Below are 14,451 nucleotides of genomic sequence, written 5' to 3' on the forward strand. Positions count from 1 at the left end.
CGGAAAGAAAGCAGCATGCTTTCTGCAGAACTCATGGAATGGCATTAAGTAAGGCAAAACATAGTGTGCAAGGTTTTTTATTGTCATATCCATATTTCTGCTTTATTTTGTTTACAGTTACTGTGATGTTCTTCTTATTTTTCCATCACAAATTCCCATGCATTCACTGCATCTGGTGAATTGAAAATTGCTTTGATGAATGGAAGAAACCGTTGTCTTTGACTGGACTCATTACATCTTTAATTCAGATGGCATGCTCATTATTTATTTTTCCTTCAATTTCACAGTAAGATATTTCCCCTTGGTGCTGTATCACGCATCACATAACCACTGTGGATTCTAGTTGCATGGACTGGAAACCTAGAATGCTGCAATCACAGTGGATGGTTTAATTTCTTCACTACATACAATCTGTGTCATGTCTGTGGCTAGTTTTGATGGATTTGATCTAATACCATTGAAGATAGTGTACCCTTAAACGCCTTCTGTTGTGGAGGTTTGACTTATTCAGTGCTGTAACTCAATACAACACAGTGGAGGCAAGATGAAATTTGTCTGGGCATGCTTAAAGTGCCTCCAAAACAGATTTATTAATGTTTGCATTATTCACTTATGCATTTTCCCTATCAGTTAACTTTATTTATTCAGTTGTTAGCCACTTTTTGTGCAATACAAGACGTGAGGCTATTTTGGCCAGTAGCTGCTAGCCACAAGCAGACATGAGGATCGACCTGCTATTTCCCATTTAGACTTGCAGTCTTCAGACCCAACTGATGCTGACTCAAGTGGCATCACCTGAGGACATGTATTAGATTGCAGCATTATCTCAGCTTTCCCTGGAGACACAAAAAATGTAAAAACTAATTTTCCCCCCAGAAGCAGTTGTTTTTCCCAACACCTGGAAACAACCTTTGATGTGTAGGATTGGTGGAATTCCCCTAACATGAATAAGCATAAGAACTCAAATGTCAGTGAGTTCCGTGCTGTGAAGTGTTTGCTCAGAAAACATTTGAGCCAAGCTGGCTGCTTTTTGTTTTGTTTAGTTTTTTTTGGATGACCTTGCACTTTCAGCATAGGAGACAGATGGCTCAGTCATGTACATTTCTATATTATATTAAGTCCACTCTAAGGCATTTAGAATGTGTGGCCAACCCGAACATCTGTGGATTTGCTTTTTATTCAAGTCCAACTTAAATGCAGCACAATCTGTGATGAAAGATTTTTAAGACAGTTTCTTGTGCTCTTAAATGTTAACATCCAGGACCGAACATACATACCTAAAACGAGGCAACAAGAATGGGAGTAGAATGAGACAAATAGTGCATTATATGTCTATAGGCAGTGATATAATGCTGTCCTCCTCTAAGATGAGCTAAGGCACACAGTAAATTTGTCATTTTAATGACTACTTAGCCAAGTAGCTATGCCAAGTGGAGCCTTTCACCTAGTTCTTTGCAGTTTTTTTTTTTTTTGTTAATGTTTTCTGATTATTTCTTATCACTTCTTGGTTGACAGAAAAATAAGCTTGATGAGGTGGCACAACAAAACATTAAACCTTTAGTTTGTAACAGTGTTTAAACAGGAACAGGTTGTGCTCACGTATAGTATACCATCTAGCTTTAAGATGGTGTAGTTTTTAATGGAGGAATTTTATTTCAGCAGCTATGAATTAAGTAAATTAAGCGTTAGGAGTTAATTTCACATAAATAAAAGTGAATTTTAGTTGCTGCTATCACTCCTATTAATACAGGCTTGGAACGGATCCCTCTGAAAGATGCTTCATATATAAGTGATAGGGTCCAGAATGCACAGCCCTCCATTTGTGCAAAGGTATATTAAAATGTTAATGTAAAAACAATATCAGGCTTCAACCTTTCTGATTAGCCGCATCAACCAAAACTGCTGCGTTAGTAGTAATCCTATTTTGTTACTAGATCCCTTGATTGTATTACATGTAATGGGGCCTCCTAATAGCTTGGATTATGTTCATTCATGTTCAAATTCTACACAACACTGGAGGTGGCCAACATGCTATTGCCTTGCATGTCATTGACTCATCCTCTCTCTCTATACCTTTCTGCAGGTATCCCTGGCCTCTCAGCTGTATGTTTCATATGTGCAGATACTGGCCCTACCTACTTGCCTAGTGTTTTTTTCTGCTGCATGTTGTTGTCTCCTCTTTCACCCCAACTGGTAGAAGCAGATGGCCGCCCACCCTGAGTGTGGTTCTGCTGGAAGTTTTCTCTGTTAAAGGGAGTTTTTCCTCTCCACTGTTGCCTAGTGCTGCTCAAGGGAGATCAGTTGGGTTTTCTATAATTAGAATATATATGTTTATGTAATTCTGTAAGGTCTTAACCTTACAGTCTCGTGTCTTGTAATACTGTAATTTGTATTGTTTTACTGCTATAGAAATAAACTGAACTGAGAGCTCAGTGTCTTGTCCAAAGACACTTCAACATGAACATGAGGAGCTCACTTCTGAAACAAGCTATGATTAGACGATGATGTGCTCTACCTCTAGAACCATGATCAACATCATCTCAGACTTAAACAACACTTAAACAAATACCAAAAGCGGGACTGTAAATTGGGTCTCTGAGCTGTTTACAGTTTTACTTTACTAATGAGTTGTGATTCAACAGTGGACAAACTGGGTGTGAGTCTTAATTAGAAGATAAAAGCTATACTATGTTTCATGGAGGCAAATTACACTTTTAGACCTAGTGCCTAGGATAGCTGGATTGAAATGTAATTTTATATTTGGCTGTAATACTGCAGCAACATTTTTCATGTTCTTACTGAAATAACTTAACTAGAATCCTTTTTTAATAAATGATGATTCCGTTGGATTTGACAGGATTACATTGGTGTTTTCAGATTAGTATGTATTGGATTTTTTTTTTTTCAAAATCATATAAAAGTATGATTTGTAACCTGCCAATTTACTTTCCTTGCTTCTTTAGTTTTCAAATCTGGCATTGCTGTAGGTTGTGAAATTAAACTATCTTTATCTAGTGTTACCATAAACAACATGTCACCAATCACTATGACACATTGTCCTGAAACAGTTAAGTTAGTAAAAATTTAATTTTTGCACATCTTGTCATTGTGATCTCAGACTGAAAAGAAACACTTTTTTTGTAGAATAAAAGACAATCAACATGCTAAACCACAAACCTGAAAATCCACACATCTAACACTTCAACTTGGGCTGCAATTCTTTCCAATAGTCATTGACTCCCCTTCAATTTCTGAGATCCTTCACATTCTCTCATAATGATCCAGCAGTAAGTCTTGGAAAGAGCTGTAAACATATTTGAGGCTATTTTGTTCACTTTGAGTCCAGTTTTCTAGCAAACACAGATAAAAGGAGAGCATAGTAAAAGCAGTGTTAGCTCAGAGCCTGTCGCTCAGCATAATGTTGTTCAGACAGCAGATGAGAGCTGGGGCAAGCCATGCCTTTCAATTAGCCAAGACAATCAAAAACATGATCAGCATGCTGGAGTGGACGTCATAGGACTGACAGTCACAGCATTTTGTGAAATGAGCACAAACTTTGATGTGTGTACAAACGGAGTGAAAATTATTTCTTCACCAAGAAAAGGTGTGAGGTGTGTGACAACAAAACAAACTGGACACATTATTGTTATTTGCTGTCGATCGATACGTTTGGTGAGGCGGTCTCTGCCAGTTCTCTGAAAGAAGGAAAGTTGGTACCATTGCTTTGTCACATCCTCTACAGATTCCTTTCCTGGTTGGGAAATTAGTTTTTGTCGAGAAAGTGCTGTATTACAATTTAAGACATGCTCATTTCACAAAATTTCAGATGCAAGGCTGTGTGGAGCAATATGGGATGCGGTGCAAGGGAACATATACTGTAAAAGCTTAGTGGGGAGGGGTGCAATAGAGGGAGAAAAAAGGGTTGCACTATTGGGTTGAGGTCCTGAGAAAGAGGCTGGGACGGGCCTAAGGCGCCTAGCAAGATGCTGGCGCAGCACGGCTCCTGTCTGCCAGGCCTCGGCTTTAGGAGGGTAAAGAGTGAAAAAACCAACCTTCCCGTTGATCTGAGTGGTGAGATTTGGATTGTATTTTTGGATGGCGGGGTGCAATGATGATGAAGGGAATCAAGAAAAAGTGAAAAAGAAAAAATAAACAACAAGAGGGAGAAAATAAGGAGTGAGAGGAAGAAGACAAGGAGAAACAGAGAGAGTAAAACAGGCAAATATCTGCTTATCCATTAACGAGTGAGAAATCACAGTGGAGACAATAGCCTGAGCAGTGCAGTGACAAACACACGCACACCATATGGCACGTAACAATGCAGTGCAAACCAATCCCACACACAAAACAAAAGGCCATGAAGGACACACACACACACACACACACACAAGCAGAATAAGATAAGTAGGGCCCTATTTTTGTGGTGGTGCAAAAACCAGCACAAGCACCATGCCAAATGTTGAGTATTTCCTGGACCTTTAAATTCTCTTTGGCTCTTTGTGAGGTGTTTCGGTGCCAAGCGCAGATCACATTGTGCACAGGTGGAAGGAGAAGCACAAATAGGTGAGAGGTATATTTAAATGAGGCAGCTGAAAGTGGATGGAAATGTGCAATAAACTAAACAGTGTCTTTAGTTGCTTTACACAGGCTAATTTGGGTAAGCTGTGTCATTTGTGTTGGCTGTACACTAAAGATGTTTGGGTTTAACATTAAGTAGAATTTTGGACAAAAGTTCAGAATTTCAAATGAACTGATAGTGTTTACACCTCGATATATTAAACAACATAGAACATAGCACCATTGTATGACATGGGCCAAACTGATCAAACAACACCTCTAAAGTGAGCATTTTCTATGGGAGAAGAGCAAGCCATTTTTGATCTGACTGAAGATCCTCAAAGCAATCGAAGGCACTGCAAAACACCACAAAGCACAGCCAGTACAAAAACGTGTGATTTCCTGAAAAAAAAAGAAAAAAGAAAGCACTGGTGTACTGAGCAACACACACAAGTCGAAACACAGGTCAGCCAAAGAAAAAAAAAGTGACAACAGAAGCATTGTGAGAGCTGCAGAGAAAAACTCAGACAACAACAGACATCACAAGTGTCAGGTTAAGGTATCACAATCCACCATTAAAAGACTTTAAGATTAACCTCTACTATGGTGACAAAAACAAAAGTGTGGAAAAATTATTCCTTTTAAATTCCTAATTATAATACATGACATGAACAGTACTATGTTTTGTAATGAAATTTATATTCAATTCTTGAACTTTAGTTTTATAATTCTTTATATAGTATGTACCAGAGCACAGTGCCATTACACACAGCCATCCATCGTATTCGTCTTGGATAAATCATGTGCGAATAACCAACCTACTACAAAATAGCCACGCAAACCAAATTACAACATTTTACCAATCCCATAATCAGTCCCTACTTTCCGACTTAAAAAGAATGGAGACATACAGTCCTTGTGTACAAGACCAACACTTTGTACTTTACTCATTGTGCTTGTACAGTTAAAATAGGGCCCTTAGAAATATAATCAGTATAAAAAAACTGTGTTTTCAGTCAGCACCTACACAAAGGCAGACACAGACATACACACCCACTTTCACCTCCCTGTCCTTAACTTTACACCAGTGTTTGAGTCTTCAGAGCTTGTGAATTAAGACAGGATTAAGTAGACTGAGACCGGCAGATAAGCAGGCTTCATTAAGCACAAAAAACACTTTATTTCTGTCCACATGTATTTTGCTCATTAACTTTGGTGAGTTCAGTCTCTAAGCTCTAAAGTCAGTTAGTTAACATACACATGGTACCTGATCAGTCACACATGCACCCTGGAAATGTATCCCTCCTCTGTCATTTGCCTGGTAAAAGCAGAGTCATTTCTATGAAGGAACATTTGATGATCTTATAGAAGCTTTTGTTTCTACACTAATTTACCTACTAACTATTAACAGACATTACAGTGATCTGGCAGCTGACTGTTTAACTTAGTCAGCTGTGCAATAAAATATGTAGAGATTCAAATACTGATTTAAAATGACCTTTATTCAACAGAACCACATGTTTACAGTATATCTTTACTATGATCTTTTAATAGAATCATTTTCCCCATTAATAAAATTCAAGCTTATTATACCAGGTTCTCTGTAAATACCAAACATTTCCAACAATCTTATACCTACCTATTGTTGTTCAGTATACACAAGTTCATGTTAAGAAGTTAAGCATTTTTAAATGGACAAAAATTGAGCTGTGCTGTATTCATATACAGAAAGATTATGTCTGACCTGCGTGTTTCAGATTAAATCTACTAAGCTTTTTGACAGGTGAAACCATTCTCTGATGCGAGTGGCCTTACTGATCTTTAAGCTTTTCTAAATCCTCCTCCCACTCTAACAAAGAGCCTTCTATCTACATTGTATCTACTTGAACTAAACTACATTGGCATAATGGTGCTTTAAATAGTTTTTTTCCATGGTAAAAACCAGCAGCACCTCCTGGCCAGCGGCACCAAATGCTAATGCTAACAATGTTGTTTAATGAGGAGTGAGAAAACCTTTAATAGCATGCTTGTACACAACTCTCAGTTAGAATTATATTGGGCCACCTGATTTAAAAAAGCTATTTTTTATGGGAAGTTAATATGTGTACAAAGTCTATGCTATTTTTATACATATATTTTATAATAATATTTTACATGTTTGACTTTGATGATTTCAAATATCCTTAAGCTGATTATACACAGCAGGCGTAACATGGGGACTGCAACTTATTTACAGTATCTGAGATCGTGGAACATTTACTTACAGCCATCACAAATTAAATTAGCTTCTCCTGTGCTTTTCCTGCTATCACAACCAAACTATGTGTTAAAGATCTATGAAGTTAACATCCGGACCTTTCCATGTTTGTATTTTGTGTGTGCTTTATTGTCTGTCACTATCTCCTGATATCATATAAAGTAAAACAAATGATTTCACTTTAGAATAAAATTCCTGATTCCATAGGTCTCCTCACTGAGCTATGGCAAAGACAAACCTTTCTATTCATTTTTATTTCTTATTTTTAAACAAAGAATTGTGTTGAAAGTATTATAGCTAAGTAGACCAAAGTATCATTCTGTTCCAAGGAAAGTGTTGTATGGGGCCCAACGGCATAAAGGAACACATCCTTTCACACAAGCAAAACTAAAAATAAGCTCAGCCATATCCAACATAGGGGTCGAAAACAAAGCAAAACACATTAAACAATGACAAGCAGCTGCCCTTATGTGTGGATAGCAGGATAAGCGTCTGAGAGATTAACAGAAACATATACAGTCGGTGTATATGAGAGACAAGTGAGACTGTTGACTCAAGCACCAACACAGTGGAAGGAAAGACATGACATACTAAAAAATAAATAAATAAGAAAGACACGCACACACACACGCACACATTGGCAACATATGGCATGTTGCAGTGTTTGCTCAGAAGTCACACAGAGAGATGAAAATGGAAATCTAAGCTAGCGGCACACCTGGAAAAGTTAAAGGTTAAAGAAACACAGACAAGAAATAACAAATGCTGCATTTCATAATCTGCCTGTGTTGGCTACGGCTCTGTTTGGTTCAGTGGACGTAATTCTTGATCTAATCAGATCTCTGTCTTCATATTGTGCTTTGACACATTTGTGTTTTTTAGCTCTCAAAGGCAACTTTTTTTAATCTCGGGTAGGAGTGCCCTGTGATCTGTTATTGAGAAACTAATACATCTGTTGTTATGAGAAAATAAATATGTACATCTGCTCACACATATGTATCTCCAACACACACACAGACGGCTGCCTCGCTGGGAGGAAAGAGATGTCTCTTTTCACTTTCCATTCATTGTAAATTCAAATGAGATGAGTGCTGTGCCACAGGTTTTGTTACGGTCTGACCATGGTCGTTGGAACCACTGAACAAACACAGCAGAATGACTCCTTAAGTTTTATAGTGCATCGTTTGCCTCATGGATGAAGGATTTAATCTAACAGCATTACTGCACTGTAAGTAATGAGGGACAAAATCCGCAGACCGTGTTTTGTACAAAAATGCGTAGGGCCTCGAAAGTTGCTGTCTATGTAGTACATGAGCCAGGGACTAATGAGATCTGTGATACTGGGTCAAAGTGGGCCTGAGAAAGAACAAAATGTTGTAAAACAGTTGATGAAACAGCACAGAACATTTGTGAATAACTGTATTTAGCTTTATTTTCTTCAAAATAAACTGCATCATAGACGCTGTCAATGGAAACGTCACTCAAGCACCAGACTAAAGCAGTGATCAATCAGCCCCATGCTTCAAAAATTGCCTTTGAGAACCTGATGCTAGTTGAGGCTAATTGACTTGTTTGTTGACAAGGCCTACTTGTGAAAAGCCCGGAGGCTTGTATTCACCCTGCTGGGTCTGGTTGCAGGTTTTCTGCCTGTCTACTCCCACATGAGGCAGACAACAGCAAAGGTGTCAGCTTCTTATGTTGCGAGACGCCACATGTTAAGCTCCACCTCTCCAAAACAAAGAGACAGAACCGCAGCCAACCTCTCTTTCACCCCTGATGAGTCAAAACATCCCCTCTGTCGTCGTGAGGTTAGGCAGGTCAAGACAACTAACAACAGGGCAGTGGAGCAAAATACATAAATCACCATCCAGGAGACGAAGACAAGACACACAGGGAGCTAGAGAGCGCAGGAAATGACAGTGTGAAAGCAGAGACTGGGCAGGCATCAACAGGTTTAACTTTCTCTGAAGCTGAATCCAGGGCGCCAGTTTCCCCATTAGCAGTGTCAGTGCAGAGTAGGTGACGACAGAGGTCGTTACTGCTGGAGGTGGAGACCTGAATGGCAGCGGGAAGGGGTCAGTCGGGGTCAAGAGGGATCTTACCTCGAACATAAAGGTTAGCCGGAGCTGAGTAGCGAGTCCCGGCGCTGTTGACTGCCACGCACTCGTACTTGCCCTGGTCTGACTCCTCGCTGTTTTCAATCTGAAGTGCTCCTGAGAATGGAGGCCAAAATGTCACGGTTCACGTCTGCACCACACATATTGAAACACAAGGCACAGACACACAGGCGACATACAGACATGGTGGTAGAATAACCTAGTGCTGCATACACTTCCTACCCAAAATGAACCCCGATCTGATGCTGTTGATGTTTTCATCCCTTAACTACAAGTAACTAATTGCTGCTTAACGATGTTCCATAGAAACAGTCACAAGACTAATAAAAGAAGCTGGTTCTTGAACACATTGAAAACCATTGTTCATCAGACTTTTTCCAAAGTGGCTCAAGGTTTTAGAAGCTTTTTCAATGTGACAAGGAACAAAAGATGGACCAAAGTATCTAGAGAATACTTGCCATTTAAAGCATCAGATGAAAGGTTGATGTAATTTAAGATACAATCTTGATTAATTCCAACTTTCAAAAGTAGCAATTGGTCAAAGACTTTGATATAAACAACACGGCTTCTACAGAAAACTGCTATACTCCTAGAGAGTCCTCTATCTCATAGCTTTAACCTCCACTTCTCATGTCTCTAAAATTACACAACTCTTCTTATGTACACAAGACATGGGGTTGGGAAGTTGAATTTTGGGTGAAGAACATGTAACTTACCTGAAACCACGATTTACATCCATTCATTCCAAAATAATTTCAAACACTTTTGTAGCATTTGTACAGACAGTTAATATTCAGTTATCAGCAGAGATATTAGGCCTGAGATAAAAGAACATGAAATACTGTGAGAGATTATGAAATGTAATGTGACATTTCATGCAGTTTTGCATTAAACAATAACAAATGTCAAAAATTAAATGTTAAAAATGTACATATTTCAGAACGCAATCCTGAAATGCATCATGGGATGGGTTTGTACGACAATGTTGAGAGCTCCTTTAAGAAAAAACAAAACAGAACAACAAAAAAACAAAAATGAAACAGCACTTGAAATAATGTGTGCGTCGTCACATCCCTTGTGGAACAGGTGCGAACAGCGAGGCCAGAGATGGAGGAGGAGCAACCTTGATATGGGATGCAGCCAGCAAAGACATTCTGCCAGAGATGTACTGTATGTCCTTAAAAGCTTTCTCAACTGTACCTTTCACACACACACTCACACACACAGACACACACACACACAGTATGTACGTAAGCCTTTGACCTACATACCACAAAGCATCATGGGGAAATGATATTGAAGATGATGTATCTTTTCTCAAAGGTCTTTCTTTTCCCTGTTGGTTGTCTGTCGTCCAGGAGACTGTAGACCAAGCCTCACATCGTAACTGAAGTGTGAAGAGGAGTATGTGCAGCAGCAGATGAGTCTCTATTTCTATATTTCCACCTTTGCATTTTGTGGTGATTGGTCTCATTGCAGTTTAGCAAGGTGGCAGAGACCTTTTCAGAGAAGAAGCTTTATTCTCTCCTAATGGAAGTTTGCTATGAAGTCTTAGCATGAAAAAGGCCAATCAGTGCTGCCATACAAGGTGTGACAGATGAAGACTGTGAAGCCCTAAACAAAATGTTAGAAGCTACTTCCTCTGCCCATCAGACATATAACCTTCAATAATGGAGCTTGTCTTTGTCTCCGCTGTCTCTTTTAAAGACACTGGTAGACACAGGAAAATCTTTACGCTGTAACCACATGTATTTTGCTGAATGCTAATAAGGTGGCGAGTATCACATATGAAACAGAGTCCCACTGATAAAATGGCTCACTGCCATGTAAAGCTCTAGTTGCATACACACCTAACCTGTTTGATGCAGCTTATCTTTTTGTTTAGTTTGATTGGGCTGGTGTGAAAGTAGAATAAACAGACCACCTGGAAATGAACCTCAGACCACAGGTAAAACATAGATTCCAACCATCTCCAACTTGGACAATAAACTCAACATCACTGTTTAAGAAAGCTCAGGGCTGTATTTTCTAAAGAAATCTCAGGTCCTTTAATGTCTGCAGCACCATGCTGTAGATGTTCTGAATCTATGGTGGCCAGTGTCATCTTCTATGCTGTGGCACTGCAAGGCTGAACAAGTTCATCAGGAGGGCTACCTCTGTTCTGCGGGTGGAGGTGGACCCTCTACATGTTGTAGCTGAGAGGAGGATGCTGTCCAAACTCCTCTCAATCCTGGACAATCCCTCCCACCCACTACACAGTGTGTTGGTTGGACAGATGAGCATGTTCAGCCAGAAAGCTATCAACATCAAGTGCTACACAGAACGCCACAGGAGATGTAGTTCTTTGATGTTGACTTGATTGGTCACAGTGATAACACTGCGGTTGTAAGACTGTGTTCTCTGTGCTTCATTCACACTAAGAAGGATCGTTTCATAGTTGAGGTCTGTAGGGTCTGTAGGCCTATACTGATACTGTAATTTAGAGATGTGAAACTCAAAGCACAGTTGGCACAGTTAGGTTGCTGGGTGGAACAGGATAAACATTTATTGAACACACTAAAACAATTCAAATATGAATCAAAACAGACAGGATACAATATTATTCCGAAATAAAATAAATAAAAATAACTTTAAATGTTTTGCTCTGCTGCTTTGCACTGCATTATGGGATTTGTAGTTTGTGTGTCATCTGTGCGTCACATCGCTAGGCCATTAAGAAAGATATATTAAATGATCTTGCGGGCTGTATAATAATAATTGTATAATTGTACACTGTGGCCTGTAGACCTTGAGTTTGACACATATGTTGTACATGTAAATAATGTTTATAGACTTATTGCGAACCCTAACCCTAACCACAAACATGTTGTTCTAATTCTGGTAAACAATATACCATAATGCAGATTTGAGCCAGAAAACACATTTCTTAGTTTGATTGAACAAAACAATTTCACCCAAAGGATCTATAAAGTATAATATTATCATTATTCAGCAGCTAACAAGTTAGGTGTGAACACAACTTAAAGGACTACGTATGATCCCTGATTTTTTAATGAAATAATTTTCAAATGCGTCATGCCATTTACAATATTCTCACTAGTAGAAGCGCATCTTTCTCTTGTTTTAGTCTCTTCCGAGACCATACACAGCTCAGAAAGGTTACTGACTAAAGGCAGAGAAAGTGTCGGAGCAGGCAAGAAGGACAAAGGGCTGAAAATGGGGACACGCTGAGGTGACAGGAGGAGGTAGACAGAGGCGATGGAGGACAGTGATGAGGAGTGGGGATAACTAGATGTTTTATTGTACCCAGCATTCTTACCTCTGATTGGTGTACCACCTGGTGAGGTAATTTGAATGCAAATAAGATTAGAGATAACCATTAGTATAAAGAGAAGATAGAGCAAGAGTAAGACAAAAATGTCAAGGGCGCAAAAAGAGGAAAAGCAGCAGAACTGCTATTCTCACCCTACACCCATCTGTCTATCCCTCTCTCTCTCTCTCTCTCTCTCTCTCTCTCTCTATATATATATATATACATGTATATATATATATATATATATATATATATATATATATATATATATATATATATATATATATATAAATGTATGTGTGTGTGTGTTAGCTCAGAGAGAGAAAAATGCATAATTATTATTTTCAACCAAAACCAATTTCATAAATGAGCAATGTGGAAAAACAATTTATTTAGTAAAAAAAAATTATTTCCAGAGAAAACCTGAAATTGTTTCAACAATGTGTCATACCCCTGCTACAAATCTGTCATTTTTGCATCTGCTTATTTAATTTCCATGGTGCTTATTTGTGTTCTACACCTGGCTATTTGCTCCACAGAGCAGCAGTCCTCTTATGATCATAAAGCTCTTATTCCACACACCTGCTTTTTCCCTGACAGCACCTGGCTATCAAGCACTTGTCCCCTCATAACCCAAAGGCATTTTTTCCCCTCCTGCATCCTGCCATAACAAGGCAAATAAGAATATAAGCTGCCTACTCTTTCTCTGATGCAATTCAAAGCAATCAACACAAGTGTCTTGGAATACACTGTGATATTGCTGTAATGTTATGTTCCAAAATTAGCATACTACAGATGTATTTTACAACAGTCATATTATTTGGGTCATCCAATCTATTGCCAGCAATTTCCCTGTGCTCTCTTAATGCTGAATAATTTCAGAAACATATCCAATTACAGTCAATACTGCAATTTTAATTATAATATTTTCTATACATTAAACATAAATTGATAATAATAAGTTGCAGTTTTGAAAAAATTTTGCTATGTACGTATTTAGTTCCTGATGTTGACATTATCTTTATGAAGTGGGGGAATAGCGAGCTTGAGCACTAGGGAATTGGGAAAACAGTTTTATACTATATAAATGAGACAGTTGGATTCAACAGTTTTAACATGAAAGATTTAACATTAATTAAACAATTACACGGTTTCAAAAATAATGTTGACCAGCTGTCTGATGCCTAGTTGCCACATGTTTGAATCGCAGTGGAAGGAGAAGGAGCTATTTTGGTTGCGCTGAAAATAAAATCCTGATGCTTTCACTAATTGCAGGTGGGAAGTGAGGATTACACTGTTCAATTGGTTGAACTGGTTCAGTGTTTAATAATTCATTGACAACCAATTAAAATGTTATCATGCCATTCAATGTCCACACTGTTTGGTTATCAACACCAAAGATGAGGGCTAGTGTTGTAGGTCCCTGTTTTACCTGCCAGTAAACTCACTAGGTTGTTACTATTTAATATCATCCACTAACAATGTAGTTTTTATACTAATGGATGCAACAACATACTTAGGTTGAGATGCAAAAACTATAACTCTTTGGTAACCCAAAAAGACACAAAAATTAGTTGATTAGGTTTGGGAAAAATATTGTGGTTAAAAATAAATTAAGTTAGAACTCTAACCAACACTATCAAGAGGGAAAAAAATCACTAGGCTCTAAAAAGTCTCTAGTTTCAAAGTCCTGAGTCTCACCCATCCGCCCCACACTTTTCCCCTATATAAACTTTTACAACATAACTGCGAGACTTGGTTCTGTCATTGGCCACCATCTAGATCAAAGAGTTTCAGAGACGTAGCTCTTAAGACTATCTATTCGGGAGCTGCCCTAAGAAGTATAAACCTTTGAGGGCTTAAAGGGTTTGCTTTTGTACTGCCAATATGAAAGACCAAAATATATGGTTTGTCAAAAGGGAACTTTCTCATAGTTTCTACTGAAAGTCTGCTAATTGCTACATTTTGTCAGTGCTAACCAGCTACTGACCTACTGGTAGGTTACTAGTTGCCCTACTAAATCTTAGTCATGGGCATGATAACAACTGATTCAATGGCTTGACAACACTCATGTTTGTTCATTGTGTTTTGTTTTCAACTGAAGAGACTAAGTATTTTTAAGTGTGTTTTAGGAAAAAAAACATGTATTTTAGAAACAACAGTGAAATAATTACAGGTAGCAGACATACCATGTAGCATTGTGACAT

General features: G+C 38.4%; 1 protein-coding gene across 3 annotated transcripts in view; it reads right to left on the reverse strand.

The window, feature by feature from the left end:
- Positions 1–14,451, reverse strand: part of ptprfa (protein tyrosine phosphatase receptor type Fa) — a 235,933-nt gene that overhangs the window by 92,097 nt on the left and 129,385 nt on the right. For all 3 annotated transcript variants that reach the window (XM_026345312.1, XM_026345313.1, XM_026345311.1), the window contains exon 6: positions 8,917–9,027. In XM_026345312.1, coding sequence (XP_026201097.1) covers positions 8,917–9,027 — 111 coding nt within the window. The remainder of the gene's footprint in view (positions 1–8,916; positions 9,028–14,451) is intronic.

The sequence above is a fragment of the Anabas testudineus genome, chromosome 4 (assembly GCF_900324465.2).
Source record: "Anabas testudineus chromosome 4, fAnaTes1.2, whole genome shotgun sequence".
Taxonomy (NCBI): domain Eukaryota; kingdom Metazoa; phylum Chordata; class Actinopteri; order Anabantiformes; family Anabantidae; genus Anabas; species Anabas testudineus.